At 35.9% G+C, this 20,861-nt stretch overlaps 2 protein-coding genes across 2 annotated transcripts in view; one reads left to right on the top strand and one right to left on the bottom strand.

Moving 5' to 3' along the window:
* Positions 1–1,681: 1,681 nt before the first annotated feature.
* Positions 1,682–2,924, bottom strand: LOC112050288 (28S ribosomal protein S18c, mitochondrial). The gene is made up of 2 exons (XM_024088517.2): positions 2,771–2,924; positions 1,682–2,703 (listed from the first exon to the last, which is right to left on the bottom strand). Exons 1-2 carry the CDS (start codon positions 2,805–2,807, stop codon positions 2,327–2,329), a joined length of 414 nt encoding a protein of 137 aa, XP_023944285.2. The 5' UTR covers positions 2,808–2,924; the 3' UTR covers positions 1,682–2,326.
* A 3,825-nt stretch (positions 2,925–6,749) lies between these two features.
* The window catches only part of LOC112050296 (ABC transporter G family member 23), a 104,631-nt gene continuing 90,519 nt past the window's right edge, over positions 6,750–20,861 (top strand). Inside the window, exon 1 of the mRNA XM_024088529.2 lies at positions 6,750–7,005. The gene's annotated coding sequence lies outside the window, so the exon portion shown is untranslated. The remainder of the gene's footprint in view (positions 7,006–20,861) is intronic.

The raw sequence follows: 20,861 nt of genomic DNA, 5'->3' as shown, positions 1-20,861 counted from the left end.
TACCTTTCATTTATTGCAGAAATACCCTATACTATGATTAATTTTTTGATTTTGTGTTATTAAGTGAAAGAAGATTTGACATTTCACACACACACACTTCACAGCACAAAACACTACTTTATTTGTTGTCTGTGACTAATACTCCTACCTCACAGTATTCGTTAACTAAATCCAGACTGTTGTGCGTATTTTCTTCCTTTGTAATTTTTATTATTTCGTTTTGTTCTCGTTTCGTTGTTGTTGTTAATTATTGTTTATTTGTTGTTTGTTTTTCGCGCGTATCTTGTATGTATTATTTATTACCTCATATCTGCGAAACCGCTGAACGGATTTACGTAATTCAGATATCCTTAGATTTGTTTTAATAACCCAAGTGTTCTTAGATAGGTGAAATTAAAAAAAAACCAACAAGACGACTGTGAGATGCTATAGAATCGAGGTGATTTTTTTTTAAATATTGCAACAAGGGAATCAAATTCAAGGGCTTTTTGTGAGAATTTCAAAATGGTATATAATGGCCAACAAAAAACTACAATTAGAAAAACGTTATTTATTAATTGTATATACATAATACGCGAGGCGGACGACTATAAGGTTTATGAAGTGTAGTTATAAAATACCTTAAATAGACTAAATTAAATATATTGATTATAAAACTCGACATGTGCGAGTCGGATTCGCCCACCGAGGGTTCCGTAGATTTTTTTGAATATTTACTTATCCTCGGTTGGACGTAGGTATACACTATCGTACTTTGTAACAAACGTAACAAATAAATCCGAAATTCACCATCTATCTAACTAAAAATTATGAAATAAAATAATTAAATAAACGAATAACCCGACTGCATAAATGATACAAAAACTGATTAAACTAAAGTGGGGACCTATTAAAAAATGTAGACGTAAATCATTATATTCAATATAATAGGTCCCGACTGTTTTCTAATTTTTTCTACACTTCTGGACTGAGCTTGTTTTTTTTCTTTTCAGTTTTTGTATCATATAGGCAGTCGGGTTTTTTATTTGTTTAATTAATTAATTTATTAATTTTATTTAGTTTAGTACGAAAATGAGTGAAGCGGAGCCTGGTACTAGCCGGAGCAGTTATTCCGCATTGCTATCGTTTCCGTCACCAAAAAAGAAACGTACGAAGCTATCACCCTTATCGTCCTCCGAGAAAACCGTTTTGATTAATGTGTTTAAATATGTCGAGGATACCTTATGCTTGCTTATACATAATAAAAAACAAAACTATAAGGGTTCTTTATTGACTACGGAACCCTGAATATAAGTGAAACATTATCAGTTAGATAAATAACAGGATATAGGAATAAAGAATAAAAAAAATATTGGTTATCAAAGGAAGTTTTATTTCATGACAATATTCGTAAATAATGCTGTAGTAAAATGTTGAGCACTCCTGAGTCAGCTGTTTTTGTTTATTTACATTGTTTAAAATACCTACCCGATCTGACTATAGTTTGATAGAATGCGGGATACATGGTAGGTCTTTTGTGCTGCAAAGGATGCCATGGAATTATCACTTGACATCAAGTGGAATATCTACTTTGTTCAACTATTATTATAAAAGGAAGTTTATAAAGTATTGGTTAAATTGATTAAATATTTCTATTGTAGAAAAACGTGCATTTGAAGGACTAATAAATGAAATAAACATAAAAGTTAGTCCCATTTGTTTTAATTAAACATACAGAACAATACATATTTTTATTAAACTAAACTATTAATAATTTGCTATATTCCTTTGTTTAATAGATGTTATAAAATTTTAGACTACATTACATAAAAAATTGTTCTGAATAATGTCACTTCTAAGAGTTTGTAACACTGTTACCAAATTAATCTTTACAGCAGTTTTTGTAAGTTGCTTGACAATGTTATTTTGGCTTATATAATACTTTGCCAGTGAACTTCAGATAGTAAACACAAAATAGATAGTAAACTTTGAGTTTGCTATGAAAGTACTTGTATGGCTGCATAGTGTATGCAAAGATTTATCCTTTTCCTGAACTAGGCCTAGAATCCCTGCGGCAGTCCCATTGCAATAAATAAATAGAATATTCTGATTCTGCCGCTATTAGTAGACAGTTGATTTTCTCTAGTCTCAAAATATGCATCATAATGTGAAATACCAACAATATATCATACATCAGAACTATTTACACCACTGGAGCTATAAATACTAATTTAAATAGAATAACATTGCTAACCAACTAACAAAAAGATTCGTAAATAAAAACTGAATTAGGAATACATTTTCTAAAGAGTTCTAACTTAAATCTTTATTTATAATGGATTTATTACTAGAATCTGTGCGATCGAATTGGATTTTCCGGATCAAATAGCTTAGGATCTTTCAAGAATGCTTTATCCTTGTAATAATAAGGAAGGTATGCACAGTTCTGTGCTTTCGAAATTTCAGACTCCACCAGAGCTTGCTTGGCCTTACACAAGCCGGTGATGTGTCTTCCGTATATACGTCCCGTGTATGGGCTCTGGAACTGTGATAGCAGACGATAGTTCTTATAATCCGGTGTAATATTTAGTTTGCACAGAATGCACTGTCTTCTCTCCTTTTTATACGGATTTACTATGTCTACCGGCGAATCATCGTCTTCAGCTACAGCTGGGGTTGTATAGTTCCTCAGGGAAGACACTGCAGCTCTATGTGTTATTGAAACTGGAAAGAAATGAAAGATTTAAAAAAAATTGTTTTGATTCAGTTAAAAGGTAAGACTTGCACTTACAAATGTTGCGGATGGACAGGCTTTTTAATAAAGCCATTTTTAATACTATTTTTTGTTTTACTATTGTTTGTTTATAATTATTATTACAAAATTTTATTTTGTCGAATTAATTTAAAACTTAACCTAAAAATCAATGACATTGACAATGACAAATTGACATAGATTACAAAGATTTGTGTTATCTTTTTTTCACAAGCAATATTAATGATAGCTGTGAGTTCTTACACTTTTGAGCCTTTGTATCATTGAAAGAAAGAAAGAAAAGATATTTATTTTTAAGTAATGCCACATATCACATTAAATCTAAATTATAACATAATATGGCTTAACTATCCACTCAAACAGTGGAGCACTAAAAAATTCCCTGTAATATGTGGCAAAACCTAGAAAAAGGCCCCAACTCAGCATTTTGCCACATACTTTCAAAAGTATGCAGCACTGATTTTCAGTATTGACATATTTTGATACTTGTAAAAATGTATCTAAGCCATGGACTCATAAGTTTAAGTTTTTAAGTAAGTAAGTATAAGTTTTTCCCATATACTTATTATACTCTTTGAGTTTAAGCTTTATTTGACGTTGGCGTATTCAAGTTTAGCAACGGAAAGCCCTGTAAATTAAAGAAAAAGAGCCGCCTGTACCCAGCGGCTACCTGCAACCTATTTAATATCTTCGGTCCACCCATAGGGCGGTTGGCCTATGGGTGGATAATACATTACTAATATCCCTTTAAACTAATTAGACTGTGAGATGTGTAACTGTTTCCGTAAATTATTACTTACATTTTCTTCGTTATACAAAAAAAAAATATATGTGACTATGAGAAAGTATAACGCCTATTTGTACATTTTTGGCAATTTTTCAAACTATATAATTGGCTATTAAGTTTTTAAGTTACCTACTTAGATGATTAAACTAGCGGACGCCCGGGACTTCGTCCGCGTGGAATTCACTTTTTATAAATCCCGCGGGAACCAAGGATTTTTCTGGGATGAAAAGCCTATGTGTTAATGCATTGTATTGTCTATCTTCGTTTTCTTTATCTTAAAGTTCAGACAAAATGGTTAAATAGTTGCTTTAAGTATTTAATTTGCTTACTAAAACTGTTCAAGTACATACTAGCTACAGAAACAAATTAAAAGGAAAGGAATAGTAGAGGAAGAAGGAAAACTACGCAGTCACATGTATGATTACATCAAACAACTACTAAAAATTTTTGGCTAGTGGGAGGCTTCGGCCGTGGCTAGTTACCAACCTACCGGCAAAGGCGTACCGCTAAGCGATTAAGCGTTCCGGTATGATACCGTGTACAAACCGAAAAAGGTGTGGATTTTTATCCTCCTCCTATCAAGTTAGCCCGCTTCCATATTAGACTGCATCATCACTTACCATCAGGTGAGATTGTAGTCAAGGGCTAACTTACTTGTGAAGAAAAAATTATACATATACTGACAAGATGTCTTTGGTGGTGCTCACCTTTTTAGTATAGTTGGGAATGTCTTGTCTTACAACCTAATAATTCTGAGTTTGTTTATGAGTATCAGAAATATCATCTAACATGGTGAAAGATGATGATGTCTTGGACTTTTTTCTTCAAAATGTTTTATAATATCTGTCTACTTCATTATCAAGGCAATGTACATGCAATGATAAGATAAATATGAACAAGAGAAATATGATAAACAGAATATCGTCCATTTGTTGCTGATATAGGGGTGAATTTAGCCCCAGTGCCAGTGGTGGCACTGGGGCAAGGCTCCAAGGCAAGCTACGCCACCGTAGCTTGCCTTGGAGGGGCCTTGTATCGTTTAATCAGTCAGGGGGCTCCAATAGACGAGCGGCAAATCCCAAAAAATTTAGTTTTTGATTTACTGCTAGCTCTATCACCACTAAGTAAAATATGTGTTGTGACATACCTACTACTTTGTTTTAATCGACTGTAGTCGACATTGAAATAAACAAAGATAATGGCTAAAGTAATTTTCAAATTGAGTGAAATTTTTAGACTTAACCCTAGAAAAAGAAGATTGCTCTTTTGTCTTTTGTAATTTTAGAAGTGAAACTCTATATGCAGTATTCTAAGTTTTCTTTCGGGAAGCACCAGAGTAAGTGAGATTGTGGATGAAATTTTTTAGATTAATTTTAGATTTCACACGTAAGATACGGGATACGGGGCGTATATGTTCGATACGGTGGTAGCTACGCCCCAGTACTACAGCCCCAGGGCTTGAAATCAAAGTATTTATTTACTCTAAAGTAAAGTATTAAAGTGTACACTGACTAATCCTACGTTATCATTACTAAATAACACAATTAAAATTATCTTTATAATATCACTATCCGACGCTCCGCGATTTCATCGGATTAGTTCCCGTTCCCATGAGATAAAATATAGCACATACATAAAGTATAAATAGTAGTTTTCTAATGGTAAAATAATTATCAAAATCGGTTCAGTAGATCCAGAGATTACCACCCCACAATACCACAAACTTTACTTCTATAATATATTAGTATAGAAGTATTCCCTCTAAGAGAAATCCTAATTTATCACATAGTAATCAAAAACTCTGCTAGGAGAGTACAATTGAGATTACCACGATAATCTCATAACATAACAGGTTAACCTAGCTAACATAATAGGTTATAAGTCAAGCTATTATGTTTTAGAACTGTTGTAATTTGTTAGGCTACCAGTTTGTTTACTTAAAACAAACCAGCGCGCGTTGCGAAAAATATACACGCCGCCATTGCAACACGTCCACTGGAGTAGGTATTTGTTAATATGGCCATTACGATGTGTTGAAACGGACGCCACACTGCGGAAATGCATCGGCGCGGCCATTTTCCTCCGATCGGCTTAACTAGTTTAGGCCGGACGCATACACGCATACAGCCTGATCAGTCTGCATTCTGTAAAGTAGCATCGCTGTCACATCGTTCGTTTCCATGGCAACTTGGTTGTTAGTGACATTTTAATTTTGACATAAAACGTAAAGTTCAAATTCGAATTAGACTCATCTTATTCGAATTTGAGCTTTTCTAAATTAGAATTCGCGAAAGATTCATCGGCGACACAGAATATCCAGAATGAGTCTTTACAAGCAACGTGGTGAAGCCGGTGAATAAAAACCAAGCGTCATGCGTCTCCTTGCGTGCGATGCGAATCTGTGGACGCCTGCCTTTACGAACCCGTATTGGCGTATTTGGTACATTACAAAATATAAAAAAACGAAATTCCATGCAATTTCAAGCATCTCCAAAAGATATACCTACTTATACGAGTATAAATTAAATATTATCTATAGATTTTTCTGTTAGACAATTTATAACAATCGTCGCAAGGCACTTTGCTGATATAGGTACTGTCTTGTTCTGATGAGTAACGAATAGATTTAGGAGGACGTGTGACGTGAATATTTTTAAAAACTAAATTCAGACTTATCGCAGTTAAGTTATTGGTGCTAGCAAACGTCTGCTTAACAAGTCAATAGTCAATAATTAAAAAAAATAAAAAACCCGACTATCTAACTTGCTCGCACTTAGTCACCCGCCTCGCGTATTTTGTACTGCGATTGTTTTTCTAATTGTAGGTTTTTTTTAATATGGCCATTTTGAAATCCTCTTGATGAACCCTTGAATTTGATACCCATATCGCGTTATTCGAAAAAAAAAAATCCACCTCGAGTCTATAGCGTCTCACAGCCGTATTGATTTTTTTAATTCACCTAACTAAGAACACTTGGGTTATCAAGACAAATCTAACGATATCTTAATTGCGTAAATCCGTTCAGCAGTTTGGTAGTTATGAGGTTATTAAGAACATTACATACATACAAACATACATACGTACAAGATACGCGCAAAACATAATACTTCTTGCAGTCGGGTAATATTAGAAAAATTCTTATAATATGCGGCCGGCCTAACTCGTTTAACTTTAGCATTTTACGTTCGTAAACAAGAAATCCGAAAGACGCAACGACTCACAACCGGCACAGCCACTGTCCGCTCCGAACGTGGCAGGCCGCACGCGGGTCGATTCCATTTTTAAAACTTGTATCCCATTATTGAACGAAACCAAGGGTTTACAAAAAAATAAAAAAAAAACGTGTTCTGTGCAAGCGCGGGAATTCGCGCCTAAACTGAGTGACAGTGACATAATAATATATTTTTTTAAGTGTGTGCTTTTGTGAGGCTTTGACTACTTTTATTTTGGATCGTATATTACTGTGGTGAGTATGGAAATTTTCATTATAATTTTTTTTTTAGGAAAAATTAGCATTGATGTTTCAATAACAAGGAAGCGCTCGGTAAACGCGTTGTGTGGATGGGCAGTTTATTGCGCAAGTTTCCGCGTACGTATAATACATTTTGTTTTTTTTTTATTTTTATATAATCCTTCATGTCATTGTGAAGTACACAGTAAAGGGTTAAATTTTGAAAGTTTTCGTCGTTCAGTTGGGAAAAGTAAAAGTTTTAGATGGCGTCTGACAAAAATGCCATCGAGCGTTCGTGGTAGATGTTAACGTACCCAAGGCAGGCGCAAGAAATCAAGGTTGGTAGGAGAAAGTAGCCCAGCTGTGAACGAAGGCGCTCAGACGCGCTGCGTTGTCTCTATAAATTTAAACTTAGAACTTATCTTTTTTTAACTTTATTCTTTATTAAAAGGCAAGGGTATTACACTGTACAATCATGTCTTCATTAATTATTATCCGATTTGATTGAAAGGCATTAATCCATGTCAGGAATATCAAATTAGAATTTTACTTATAAAACCTTTTTTGTTAATAGTTTTTTTTAATTAACTGGCATTACGGCTTTCTAGCTTTTTATGCATTCTGTAAAATCTGGTAAAAGCATGAAAAATCTACCTTTTATGATACGATTATAGAATTAAAAACCTATTACGAATAAAGGTTTTTGTGAAACTTTAGAGTTTTATTTTTTTTGTTATATTATTGATAAAAACTTAAACAATAAGACCATTAATTTTATAATAAAAACCCATTTTATTTCTTGTATTTAATAATTACTTAATAACACTTAATTAGTAGGTAGGCAGAAACAAAGGGAATATACTTAATAAAATCATTTGTATTGTGTGCGTGAGTAGGTATGTCTATTACATACGCATGTATGTGTGCGTAGAACGTGTCTGAAGTTTAAGCTTTATCAAAATAAGCATAGAAGTTAAAATTACTATTTGTAGCATTTTACATTGTTGCTAACTTTTGTCAAGATACCCTCACCAAAACATTTACATTCAAAATAGTATATTTTTTTCTTCACAAATTTTATATAGGTTTTATGTAATTTTAAAATATAAACAAAAATAAAGTGATTTCGTAAAATAGTTTAATTATTTGTTTTGAACGACCTCTCTTATGTATGCGTTGCCTTTTACTTGGAAGGCCTTGATTTCGATTCTCAGGTCGGGTCAAATTAGGAATTTATGATTTCTAATTTGTGTATAGGCTTCGGTGAAGGCTCGATACTACCTTTCTGCTGATGATGTACTTACCTCCTGCTAACCTACCTAACATACTATACATTTAGATCTCTTTTGTAGCTCCAAAAATTATAAAATGACATTTTGCCTGAAGTTGGAGGAGTGGAGCGAAGAAACAATATGAAAGTTACAAAATATTTAGACCATTTATCAATCACACAAATTTCCTCATCCACTTCTCTCTTTGAACTTACTCGCACTCACTCGTGAACTGTACTCGAACAAAGTGCGAACGATTTTTGGGCAGGAGCAAGTAGTTTAGTACGCTACTCGACTAAAATGCTAAAGTAAGAAAAGAAAGAAAGAAAAGAAAATTTGTTTATTCATTTTTAGTGTCACAAACAGTACATCCTATCTTAGATATTTTAAGACTGTCTGTGACACCAAACAGAATAGGTTTACAGCTCAGCATTAGCCGTTCATCGCAAAAAAGCAATGCTCGGCGCTGATTTCAGCTGAGACCCTGGTGACGTCACAGCCAGTTATAATTACAGAACAAAATACTAAATACCTACAAATTAAAAGATAGTAACATACAGATAAATGCCTCCATACACTAAATATTATAACATACCAACCTTAAAATTAAAATAGTAGATTGTTATATAAGGGGCTAAAAAGACCCATTATATACGAGGTATTTTTAGGGCCCGAGACGAAGGCGAGGGCCGCCTAAATAGAAACCGAGTTTATAATGGGTTTAGCCCCACGTGTTACACGTGGAATGTAGTTCCAGTAGTCCGAACTAGGCTTTAGACGAAGTCCCAGGCGTCTACTACAGGCGTACTAGATAGGACACTAGAGTATCATAACTGAGGCGGATAAATGTGCATAATTGTCTTAATTTCATTAAGTCTCCTATTAAACAACGAAAGTTAAAGAAAGGGGTATGGATTTTTATCCTTCTCCTAACAAGTTAGCCCGCTACCATCTTAGATTGCATCATCACCATCACATGAGATTGTAGTCAAAGGTTAACTTGTAAAGAATAAAAAAAAAGTTATTTAAACACATAGTACCTAAATATTGTCTACACTGTCTGACAATGTCGAGTTGTGTGTTTAAGAAGTGTAAAAATATAGCTACACTAGCGGACGCCCGCGACTTCGTCCGCGTAAATTTCGATGTCAACTTTACTACTACCCCTACCCTACCCTACCCCTACCCTACCACTACCCCAATCCTACCCCTACATCTACCCTACCCTACCCTACCCTACCCTACCCTACCTCTACCCCTACCCTACCCCAAACCTACTCCTACCCTACCCCTACCTTACCTACACCCTAACCCCATCCTACCCCTACCCTCCCCGTACCCTATTTCTTTCCTACCCCTATCCCAGCCGTAGGTACCCCTATCTCACGCCTATCGTACCCCTACCCTACCACTTCCCTATCCTACCCGTACCTCTAGCCTACCACTACCCTACCTCTACCCCTACCCTACCACTACCCTAAACCCGGCCCTAAACCTACCCTACCCCTACACTACCCCTACGCTTCCCTACCCGTACCCTACCCTACCCTGTAACTTCTCTATCTTATTCCTACCCTTAGCAAAATCGGTCCAGTCCTTCGAGAGTGGTGGTATGACCAAGAGAAATAGAGACTTCTATGCTAATAATATAAAGAGGTAAAGTTCGTGTGGTTGTAGGAGGTAATCTCTGGATCTACTGGACCGATTTGGAAAATTGTTTTACCAATAGAAAGCTACGTTATTTGCGAGTGTCATAGGCTATGTTTGATCCCCATATTCACACGGGAACGGGAACTACCTAAATGAAAGCGCTGGGCGTCATATAGCGGAATTTCTGCGTCTTTTAGAAATTTTGTATTATCTCCGAAACTATTTAAGTAATTAACATACTGTAAAGGACAAATCTTATCTCCATAATATCCTTGTGATTATTAAATAATTTATTTTAATAAGGATTAAAGTTTAGTTGTATAAATAATGACGTAAACCTAAGTATATAAAATTAATAATTTTTAAAACACAAAAGGTACTATATCTGCTAATATATAGAAGATAGATATATGGTGTCGCAGACTTTTTTGTAGAACTTTTAAAGATACATAAAGTCTCCATACATTAATTTCAATTTTACACAATAGTTAAGGCAGCGCATGCGAATAAGTCTGTTTAAGAGGATTTTCAGTCCGACCTGTATGACAAAAACGGTGATAACTCGGCAAATATATATGATACCAATATAACATATAGCCTATAGCACTCCCCGATAATGTAGCATTCTACTGGTGAAAGAATTTTTAAAATCGGACCAGTAGTTCCGAAGATTACCCCATTTAAAAAATGTGACAAACTTACAAACTTACAAACTTTACCTCTTTATAATATTAGTATAGATATAGATATAGATAAATATGTAATGTATTGTATAAATATATATGTATAAATAATAAATATATAATTGTGCATGCGTTCGTACAGTGGAGTCGTTAAATTAGATTAAATTTTTGCGGTGATTTTGTAGGCACTAATATATCTATAGTACAAAATAATCATTGATGGTAGGTACTACATAATATTCAGATAAGCAAGCTTTCGCCCTGACTTATTTATGAGTATTCAAATCGACACGGAATTACCTTAAAATAATTCAAAACGATTTCATATCTCCGCCATATCCTTCACTTCAAGTTAAAACTTAAACGAGTTGTTTTACGTAAAAACCAGTTTCCATCAAAAATTCAACTAAAACCTTTTTAACTTTATCATGACGATCTCCATAAAAAAACTATAAAAACCTTTATATTGACCCTTAAATGTATAATAATTATATAATTAAAGTTTGTGATGTTGTAGTGGTTAGCTCGGGATCCACGTGAGCCGTAATTCTTCTTTGTCGTTACACTGTTGACAGAGTGGTCGTGGTCGTCATTTGGGTGTGGTGGCAAGCCTCACTATCCGTCGCCATTCGTACCGTAGTGTGACTCTCCTAGCACATTCGGGAGCGATCCATGGAGAGCGGTTTTCACTTGGTCAGTCCAGCGCATTGGTGAGCCGTGATAGCCCAGTGGATAATGACCTCTGCCTCCATTTCCGGAGGGTGTGGGATCGAATCCGATCCGGGGCATGCACCTCCAACTTTTCAGTTGTGTGCATTTCAAGAAATTAAATATCACGCGTCTCAAACGGTGAAGTAAAACATCGTGAGGAAACCTGCATACCAGAGAATTTTCTTCATTATCTGCGTGTGTAAAGTCTGCCAATCTGCATCCGCCAGCGTGGTGTAATATTGGCCTAACCCTTTTCTATCTGAGAGGAGACTCGAGCTCAGAAGTAAGTCGAATATGGGTTAGTAATGATGATGAATGGGACAAACGACAAAAAATCATCATGTAAAGTGGTTCATGTAGGAAATCCCCAAAAAATTGTTTTTACTACTAAGACTATATATAGTTTTTATGCTTCCTGAACACACAACTCGACATTGTAGACCATATTTAGGTAGGTAGGACTTTCGTTGTTTACAAATCGGTTACATGAAATTAAGATAAATAATTAGCCACATTTATCCGCCTCAGTTTCGACATGCTAGTGCCTTATCTGTAATTTAGAATATCGTCGGTTTATTCGACAACAGATAACAAATAGACAGACACTTTCGCGAATATAACAAGCATGATTGTGTTTGTGTTACATAATAACTCAACAAGTTACAATTTAAGGCTATTATTAGAGAATTTATGCCGTAGTTAAGTTCTTTATTACATAGAACAGGTACAATATAACTACTTAGTACTTACATCTGTAATAGGTATATTTAAACGACCAGTTATTTTGTTTATAATAATTATAAAAGTTACCTTCATAAGTACTTATGTCGGTTTCAATGGCGTGCATAAATTGTTTAACTAGGGTGGGCACGTAGGTAGCCACGCACGTGCAATTTTTTTTGATAATTTGTATTAAACAGGTATATTTGCGCATAATATAAATTTGAAATGATCTTTTTACGACCTTTCATATGATACCCATATTGTTAGGATAAGATTAAAAAAACTTACCCATCCCCCACCTCTTTTTCATTTACGGGCGCCATTTTGAAAATGTATATAGCCTATGTCACTACCACAGTTCTGAGGAACTCAATGACACCTCATTTGTCAGAATCCGTCCAACTGTTTGGGCTGTGGGGCGTGCCAAAGAAATGGACATACATACACACATACATACGTTCGAAAAACATTACCCTCCTTCTGACGCAGTCGGGTAATTAAACATAGTGAGGAAATCTGTATTTAATAAGCAATAAGAAAAACATCTCTTAGGGTATGCAGTATTTTGATGCATGTATGAAGTGCACGCCAGTGCTAACCACTTGACTCTCTTTATATTTTTTTACATGTCACGTATCCGTTACGTGACATGTAAAAAAATATACAGTAAACTAAGGGCAATAGGCGAGCACAGTATCATGCTCCGCGCGATAGAGGAATATAAAGATTTTTTAAATGGCTCACAACGGTAGATTTAAACCGCATTCCCTGACTGTCGGCTTCTTCAACGCAGACGGGCTCACCGATAAAATACTCGCGGGCAGCGAATGGTTAAGAACAGCTAAACCTCACATTATTATTGTCGGTATATGTCCGACTAATTTCCAAGCCACATGAGGCGGTGAACCATAAGCTTGTTCACGCAACGCGGCGTAAACCAAACTGACCTCACTGTCACCTTTCCTTTAGTCCACTATAAACACTTTCTCTTGTAATACTTTAGATTACGTCGATTCGTTCTCTTACGGCATTTTACACCGTATGTGTAACACAATTAGGTTGATAATTCTGTGAAGGGTAATATTTTCGGTCACTATTTGTTAGTCATACTTTGACGTCACTTTTTTGTTATTGAACTTTCGCCGAAACTACTGAATGGAGTAAAGATTCACTCATACTTGTGGCTTTTTTCTTTAATTTAGACACTAGCTACCCGCCCCGGCTTCGTACGGATGCTATGTAGATACTAATATTATGATTAGTCTAAACTCATCATCATTAGGTGCCTTCTTCCAGCTGAAGTTTGGCGGTCATGTGTAGAAAACTCTTCCGATCTTTTGCAATATTTTCAAGCTGTGTGTATGTTAACTGGGTCCACTCTTTGACATCATCTATACACTTTCTTCGCTGTCTTCTTGGAGCACGTTTTCCGGGTATCTTACCTTCTAGGATCAACCTAGGAAACTCATAGAGGGATCCCCTTTGCAGATGCCCGAAAAATGCGATTTTCCTCCTCATAATGATTGCTGTGAGAGCCGTGATAGCCCAGTGGATATGACCTCTGCCTCCGATTACGGAGGGTGTGGGTTCAAATCCAGTCCGAAGCATGCACCTCCCACTTTTCAGTTATGTGCATTTTAAGAAATTAAATATCACGTGTCACAAACGGTGAAGGAAAACATCGTGAGGAAACCTGCATACCAGAGAATTATCTTAATTCACTGCGTGTGTGAAGTCTGCCGCATTGGGCCAGCGTGGTGGACTATTGGCCTAATCCCTTGACATCCGAGAGGAGACTTGAGCTCAGCAGTGAGCCGAATATGGGTTGATAATGATGAATGATTATCATGAGGCTTCGGTCACAATTGGTTCTTTTTAAAACTTGAGCATACGAGACGAAGTCTTTCCAGGAAATTTTGACATTTTTCCTTAGCACATTTTTCCCCACATCTCAAAAGCTTGCAACCGTCGACAACACTCTTTTTTCAGTCTCGCCATATAAAAGAGTGGACCAAACATAACATTTAAGAACGCGATATCTTGCAGGGAAAGGTATCTTGGGGTCACATAAGGCTTTGGACATTTTATAAAATGCAGCCTTTCCTTGTCCAAGTCTGCATTTTATTTCTTCCTGATGGTCCAAGTTAGATGTGAAGTATCGGCCCAAGTATTTAAATTTATTAACAGCTATTACCACCTGTAGATATATTTTGGAAAGTGGAACCTCAGTTTAGTCTAAACTACAGAATATCTTTATGGAGTACCCAGCATCCGTCGACCGCTGCCAACCGGGACGATATTTACGGCCCAGCACGGGCAGCCGCTGTGCCTGCGTTTTTTTTTAAATCTCTGATATATTTTCTGTACTGTAGTTTGCATGTATTATATATTTAAACCTTCCTCTTGAATCACTATCTATGACTGGTTAACTGCATTAAAATCTGTTAAATAGTTTCTGTTAATGATGAACTAAACATGCACATAATAAAATCATAATATATATTCTGTTACAAATATTAAAAATAGGTAAAGTTTGTGAATTTGTGAGGTTCTGGGGATATTTGTGGGTCTGGAACTAGAGAACCGATTTTGAAAATTCTTTTGTCCATAGAAAGCCACATTATTTGTGAGTGTCATAGGCTATGTTTTATTCCCATATTCCCACGTAAACGAGAAATACGTGGGTCAAGCCACGGGGTGTCTGCTAGTTTTGTAATATTTTAAAAATAATTAGTTTTTCCCCGAAATAAAGAAACTCATTAAAATGCTCTTTAGACAAATCTATTTCGCTCATTATAAAAACTTTGAAGTTGAACGTGTAGTTTTTTTGTTGTTTTTTGAATTTACTTACCTGTCACGCCACATACAATTGCGTCTAAAGGATGCGTGTCTTGTAGCATCGTTATCAACCCATATTCAGCTCACTTCTGGGCTCGCGTCTCCTCTCAGACTGAGAGGGGTTCAGCCAATAGTCCACCACGCTGGCCCAACAGTGAAAGAATTTTTTTTTACAATGTCATCGTATATCATCGTATAATATCGCCAACCGGAGCAGCGTGGTTACATGGCCCCTCTATAAGAAGGGGTCTTAACAGGCTGATAATGATGACATCATTATCTTGTAAATGTATACATACACTTACTCATAGTTACACGAGGAAATAATAAATTAATGTAAATTATTATAAAATCATAGATTATGCACAAAGGTTGATTTGATGTAACTTGGAAAGTTATTAACTTGTTAATGCTTGGAAAAAACTGCGATATAATTAATGGTGTTTATTTATTGAAGAATATTACGAGTTTCATTTTTTTTTTTATTCTTTACAAGTTAGCCCTTGACTACAATCTCACCTGATGGTAAGTGATGATGCAGTCTAAGATGTAAGCGGGCTAACTTGTCAGGAGAAAGATGAAAATCCACACCCCTTACGGTTTTTACACGGCATCGTACCGGAACGCTAAATCGCTTGGCGGTACGTCTTTGCCGGTAGGGTGGTAACTAGCCACGGCCGAAGCCTCCCACCAGCCAGACCTGGACCAATTAAGAAAATCTCAATCTGCCCAGCCGGGGATCGAACCCATTACCTTCGTTTTGTAAATCCACCGCGCATACCACTGCGCCACGGAGGCTGTAAAATTTTTCATTTCAATAACTGTGGACTTTTGACTGACTGCTACTTTCGCAAGCACTCTAAGATATAATATTCGAAAACGTAAAAGACCTATCTACTCTTTCTTCTTCTATAAGTCCTTTCATACCTAGTGGTGCAAACCTAACACGTTCGCTGCGGCCTGATTTTTCTGTACTTTCCTCTGTTGCGGTACGAGGTTTTTTGACCTCGTACTAAAACTTTGTAGTGCGGTACGAGGTCCATCGACCCTGTAACTCGTGACGCCGCTAGACGTACGAGGTCAATCGACCCCGTAACTCGCGAAGCCGCTAGACGTACGAGGTCAATCGACCCCGTAACCTGTGAAGCCGCTAGACGTACGAGGTCAATCGACCTCGTGCCGCAGCGAATGTGCTAAGCTAATTTTTCCAACCGGGCTGCATTTTCGTAATCCCAACTCGCACTGCATTGTTATAGAATGCCCTTGCAGCTTCCGTTTTCCTTACAACAATAGGGATGATGACAGTTTTTTAAATTGTATATAAATTAAGAGTATACTAATAGTAAAGCAATTTTGTAAAAGTAACAGGGTATCTGCGATCATTACTTTCGGAGCTACAGGGATTTAAAGGGTCAGATTTGAGGCGCTGCCGCGGATCCCTGAAAAACGCCCCATACAAAATGGCTCGAACTAATGACGTCATAGGCAATGTAATGATCGTTAGATTTGTATGCGCGTTCAAACAAAATTACTAATATCTTTGTTATTTGTGCGTTTATGCTTATAGTTCATATATTAAAAAATGTCACATTTAATGTAAGGAAGCTAAAACTGTATGAATTTTCATCTAATTACGATAAAATACTTTTAATAGATTTTGAAATTTTATAATCTCATTTATTTTGCAAATATCCAGACAGTCTTTGCTTTTTATGTATAAATTAGTTAACATTGGCCCTATTTACCCGAATGTATCATAAAAATCAATATATTCAAACCTAGTCATCATCCCCATTGTATAATATCTTCAAGCCTCCGTGGTGCAGTGGTATGTGTGGTGGAATTACAAGACGGAGGTTCAGGGTTCGATCCTTGGCTGGTCCGATTGAGGTTTTCTTAATTTGTCCAGGTCTGGCTGGTGGGAGGCTTCGGCCGTGGCTAGTTACCACCCTACCGGCAAAGATGTGCCGCCAAGCGATTTACGGTACGATGTCGTGTATAAATCGAAAGGGGTGTGGATTTTCATCCTCCTAACAAGTTAGCCCGCTTCCATCAAGGGCTAACTTGTAAAGAATAAAAAAAAATAAAAAGAAGTCTATGGACAGAGTAAGTGAGAGCCTGTCGAGGTGTATAAACATACACCTCGTGTTGTAGTATCAATGTGAGAGAGGCTTTAATGAAAACAAGATGGTCGTGGCCCAGATTAAGTGTTTGCAGCCTGACTTATACTGCTAAAGTGTCGAACACAGTGATGCATTTTTTATTTTATTTAAGTATTTTTTTTTATTCTTTACAAGTTAGCCCTTGATCACAATCTCACTTAATGGTAAGTGATGCAATCTAAGATGGAAGCGGGCTAACTTGTTAGGAGTAGGATGAAAATACTCACCCCTATCGGTTTCTACAGGACATCGTACCGGAACGATTAATAACTGGTGGTACGTCTTCGCCGGTAGGGTGGTAACTAGCCACGACCGAAGCCTCCCTAAGGGCTAACTTGTAAAGAATCTAACTTATAGGTATTCCGTACATCAATGTAACGGACGAAACAAAAACACAGAAATATTGCGCGAAAATGAGCTCTTCGGGACGTATATCGTTGCAAGGGATGGAGACAGTTGGGTAATTCTTAACGAACTGGGTGTATTCAAATATCCGTCAAAACTGACAGTTGCCCTTGAAAGTTATACGTTCCGTTGTTTGCTCGGCCCTTTTATTTTATTAAATACATACAAGAAGGTCGGGATTTTCTTTATAAATATAATAATAATTCGCGTCGCTAACAATCAATTTTTAAAATTTTGATCGGTAGAAATATATCGAAGTGCACGAGGTTTTAGTATACTGAACTAATTAGTTTTAAAATAATTGCACGCAGTAAGAACAAATATAAATGATAACTTTGTGAACGCTGATAGAGTGGTTGTGGGTCATGAACAGCGTTTAAAATAGACGTTCTAAATCTAAATAAAACTAAAGCTAAATCGCTTGGCGGTACGTCTTTGTTGGTAGAGTGGTAACTAGCAACGGCCGAAGCCTCTCACCAGACAGACCTGGACCAATTAAGAAAATCTCAATTTGCCCAGCCGAAGATCGAACCCAGGACCTCTGTTTTGTAAATCCACCGCGCATACCACTGCGCCACGGAGGCCGCCAAACACTGAAACTACAGATTATATTATGTTAGAAGATTATGTTAGACAGAGAGAGATAGAAATGAATTCGAAAGGGACACTTTTGAGTTATAATTATTTACAGAATAGCGCTACAGGAGCGCTATTCTGTAACCATGTTTTTATAACTCGACATGAGCTTCGAAATCATCTGTACCTCTCTCTATCTATGGTGTTAGAGAAAGATAAAGACGAATTCGAAACTCTCGCTAGATATTTGTGTTCGAGTAACAAATAAAGTACCTAATTCAGTGACTTAGTCATGGAAAAATTTCTGGGAGTTTTAAAAGAAATAATTATTTGATACATTTAACTACGCGTAAGGCACTCGTATCTTATACTACTTATAAAACCATTGGTAATCAAAAAAAAATAGGGCAAATACCTGTAGAAATCTCCGGGTTCTTCGAATCTATACTAATATTATAGCTGAAGAGTTTGTATGTTTGATTGAACGCGCTAATCTCAGGAATTACTGGTCCGATTTGAAAAATTGTTTCAGTGTTAGATAGCCCATTTATCGAGGAAGGCTATAGGCTATATATTATCCCCGTATTCCTATGGGAACCAAAACCACACGGGTGAAACCACGCGGCGTCAGCTAGTTTATTTATATTTATTTATTTATTTATTTATTTATTTATTTGGTCCACCAGTGACTGTTGCAGCATTTACACAACTACAATCTAAAAAAAACACAAACACAAGGCTCTATAACTACTAAAATAGTAGTAATGTCATTTTCGAATATTTTTTAAAGTTTGAAGTTTCCCATATCCGACCGTAGGGCGTAGGGGCCACCACTAAATCAATCGATGACAGGGTTAATAATAATAATAATATCGTTTATTTGCAAGAATTACCGTTCCTTACAGCATTCAACCAAATTAATAGTGTGCAAATACATGGTGAAAAAGAAAAAAATACAAACAGTGAAATAAAATTAAGAAAAATATAAATACAATCAGTCACAATAACTAAATTAAATTAAATAAAATTATAAAATAAAAATAACACAAATAGTCATAATCACCAAATTAAATAAAAAAAAAAGAAAAGAAAAAGTTACAATTACAATATAATACAATAATTGGAATTAAAAGTAAGTACGAGTATATCATTAAAAATTAAGTCAAATATTCCTTAATGTCGTAGTAGCCCTTATCAATAAGCCATTTTTTTAGGTTGTTTCAATTGTAGCAGTCCAAGTATGGGAAATGGGTTAATGTGTTCAGTTAAGTTCAGTCATAGCAAGATGAACTTGATCTGAATAGATTTACTTAGATACTAGATACTATGCCGTGTTTTAGAATTACTCATTGTTTTATTTTCTTACGCGTTAGGGATGCCACTTCCCATAAAACTAGTGTTAACAATTAGATGATGTGTATTTCATATAATTATTTTATTTATTATAAATTTAAATTGAATCTATACTAATATAATAAAGCTGAAGAGTTTGTTTGTTTGTTTGTTTGATTGAACGCGCTAATCTCTGGAACTACTGGTCCGATTTGCAAAATTCTTTCAGTGTCAGATAGCCCATTTATCAAGGAAGGCTATAGGCTATATATTATCCCTGTATTCCTACGGGAACGGGAACCACGCGGGTGAAACCGCGCGGCGTCAGCTAGTATACTGATAATAATTCCTAGTTTTTATTTAATTATTAATATGAATATGTGAATTATAATTAGATAGAAAACATATAATTAGTTGAACAATTAGTAATTTAATTAGTAATTTAATTTGCTACTAGCTCATGCCCTCGACTATATCCGTATGTATAGGTTGGGAACGACACAGTTTATCTCCATACCAATTTAAGCTACTCGTAAATCAGTTCCAAACCTGCAACGTGAAGAAAGAAGCAATTAAACCTTAATTCTAAACCTTCTTTGTGACATCACTCTATCTATTGATGAAAACCGCTTCCAAAACTGCTCAGTAGTTTTCGAGCTTATCGACTTTGTATTATCTTTTTATTTAATAATGTTAGTCCTTACTAACTTTATTAAATAAAAAGACAATACAAAATTGGAGGTTTAAGTTGGTCGTGGCTAGTAATAAAAAAAAAAAAACAAAAAAAAGACATTAGTGATTATAGTTGTTGACAACCCTAACAGCAGAAGTGCCCTTGACGTATCTCTAACGCGAATCACACGCTAGCCTACTCTAGTGGTTTATATAAATGTAAAAATTTCCACTTATTGTTTGTGGTTTTTCTTTGACGTTCTTACAATAATTAATCTGTTGAATGGTTTCTTTTGGTAGCTCCCATTTGTTCTATGAAACATGACGTCATCGAGCACAGTAACTAAACATTAAAATAGACTCATCGCCGAGGGGTGGTGGTTCGATCCCTGCCCGCTGGATTGTTGTAGTACCTCTCCGAATACAATATTTTACGACGGGTTGCCATTTAAGGGTTGACGCGAAGTGACTGTAAATTCTCATTTCTAATATTATGCTGAGGAAAATCTATATGTATAAAAATTAATGCTACTTTTCGTTGTAATTTTATAACTCAAGAACGGGCTCACCTATCCAAACCAAATGTTTACGCTTCGTTCGGACTATTTAGTACATGGTTTATGTGAAGTTCAATTCAATGCAAACAAACAAACAATCAAATCTTTCCTCTTTGTAATATTAGTATAGACCAGAGGTTCTCAAACTTTTTTCTCATAGACCACTTCCTTAACTGGTTCCGGTGGAACCCCTGCTAAATATATTCAAAATTCGACAAAAAAAGTGATTAGATCATCACCTATGGAAATTATACATACAAGCTAAACTCCATAATTAGTTTTTTTTTTATT

The sequence above is a fragment of the Bicyclus anynana genome, chromosome 24 (genome assembly GCF_947172395.1).
Source record: "Bicyclus anynana chromosome 24, ilBicAnyn1.1, whole genome shotgun sequence".
NCBI classification, from domain to species: domain Eukaryota; kingdom Metazoa; phylum Arthropoda; class Insecta; order Lepidoptera; family Nymphalidae; genus Bicyclus; species Bicyclus anynana.
This window is presented reverse-complemented; position numbering and strand designations above follow the sequence as displayed.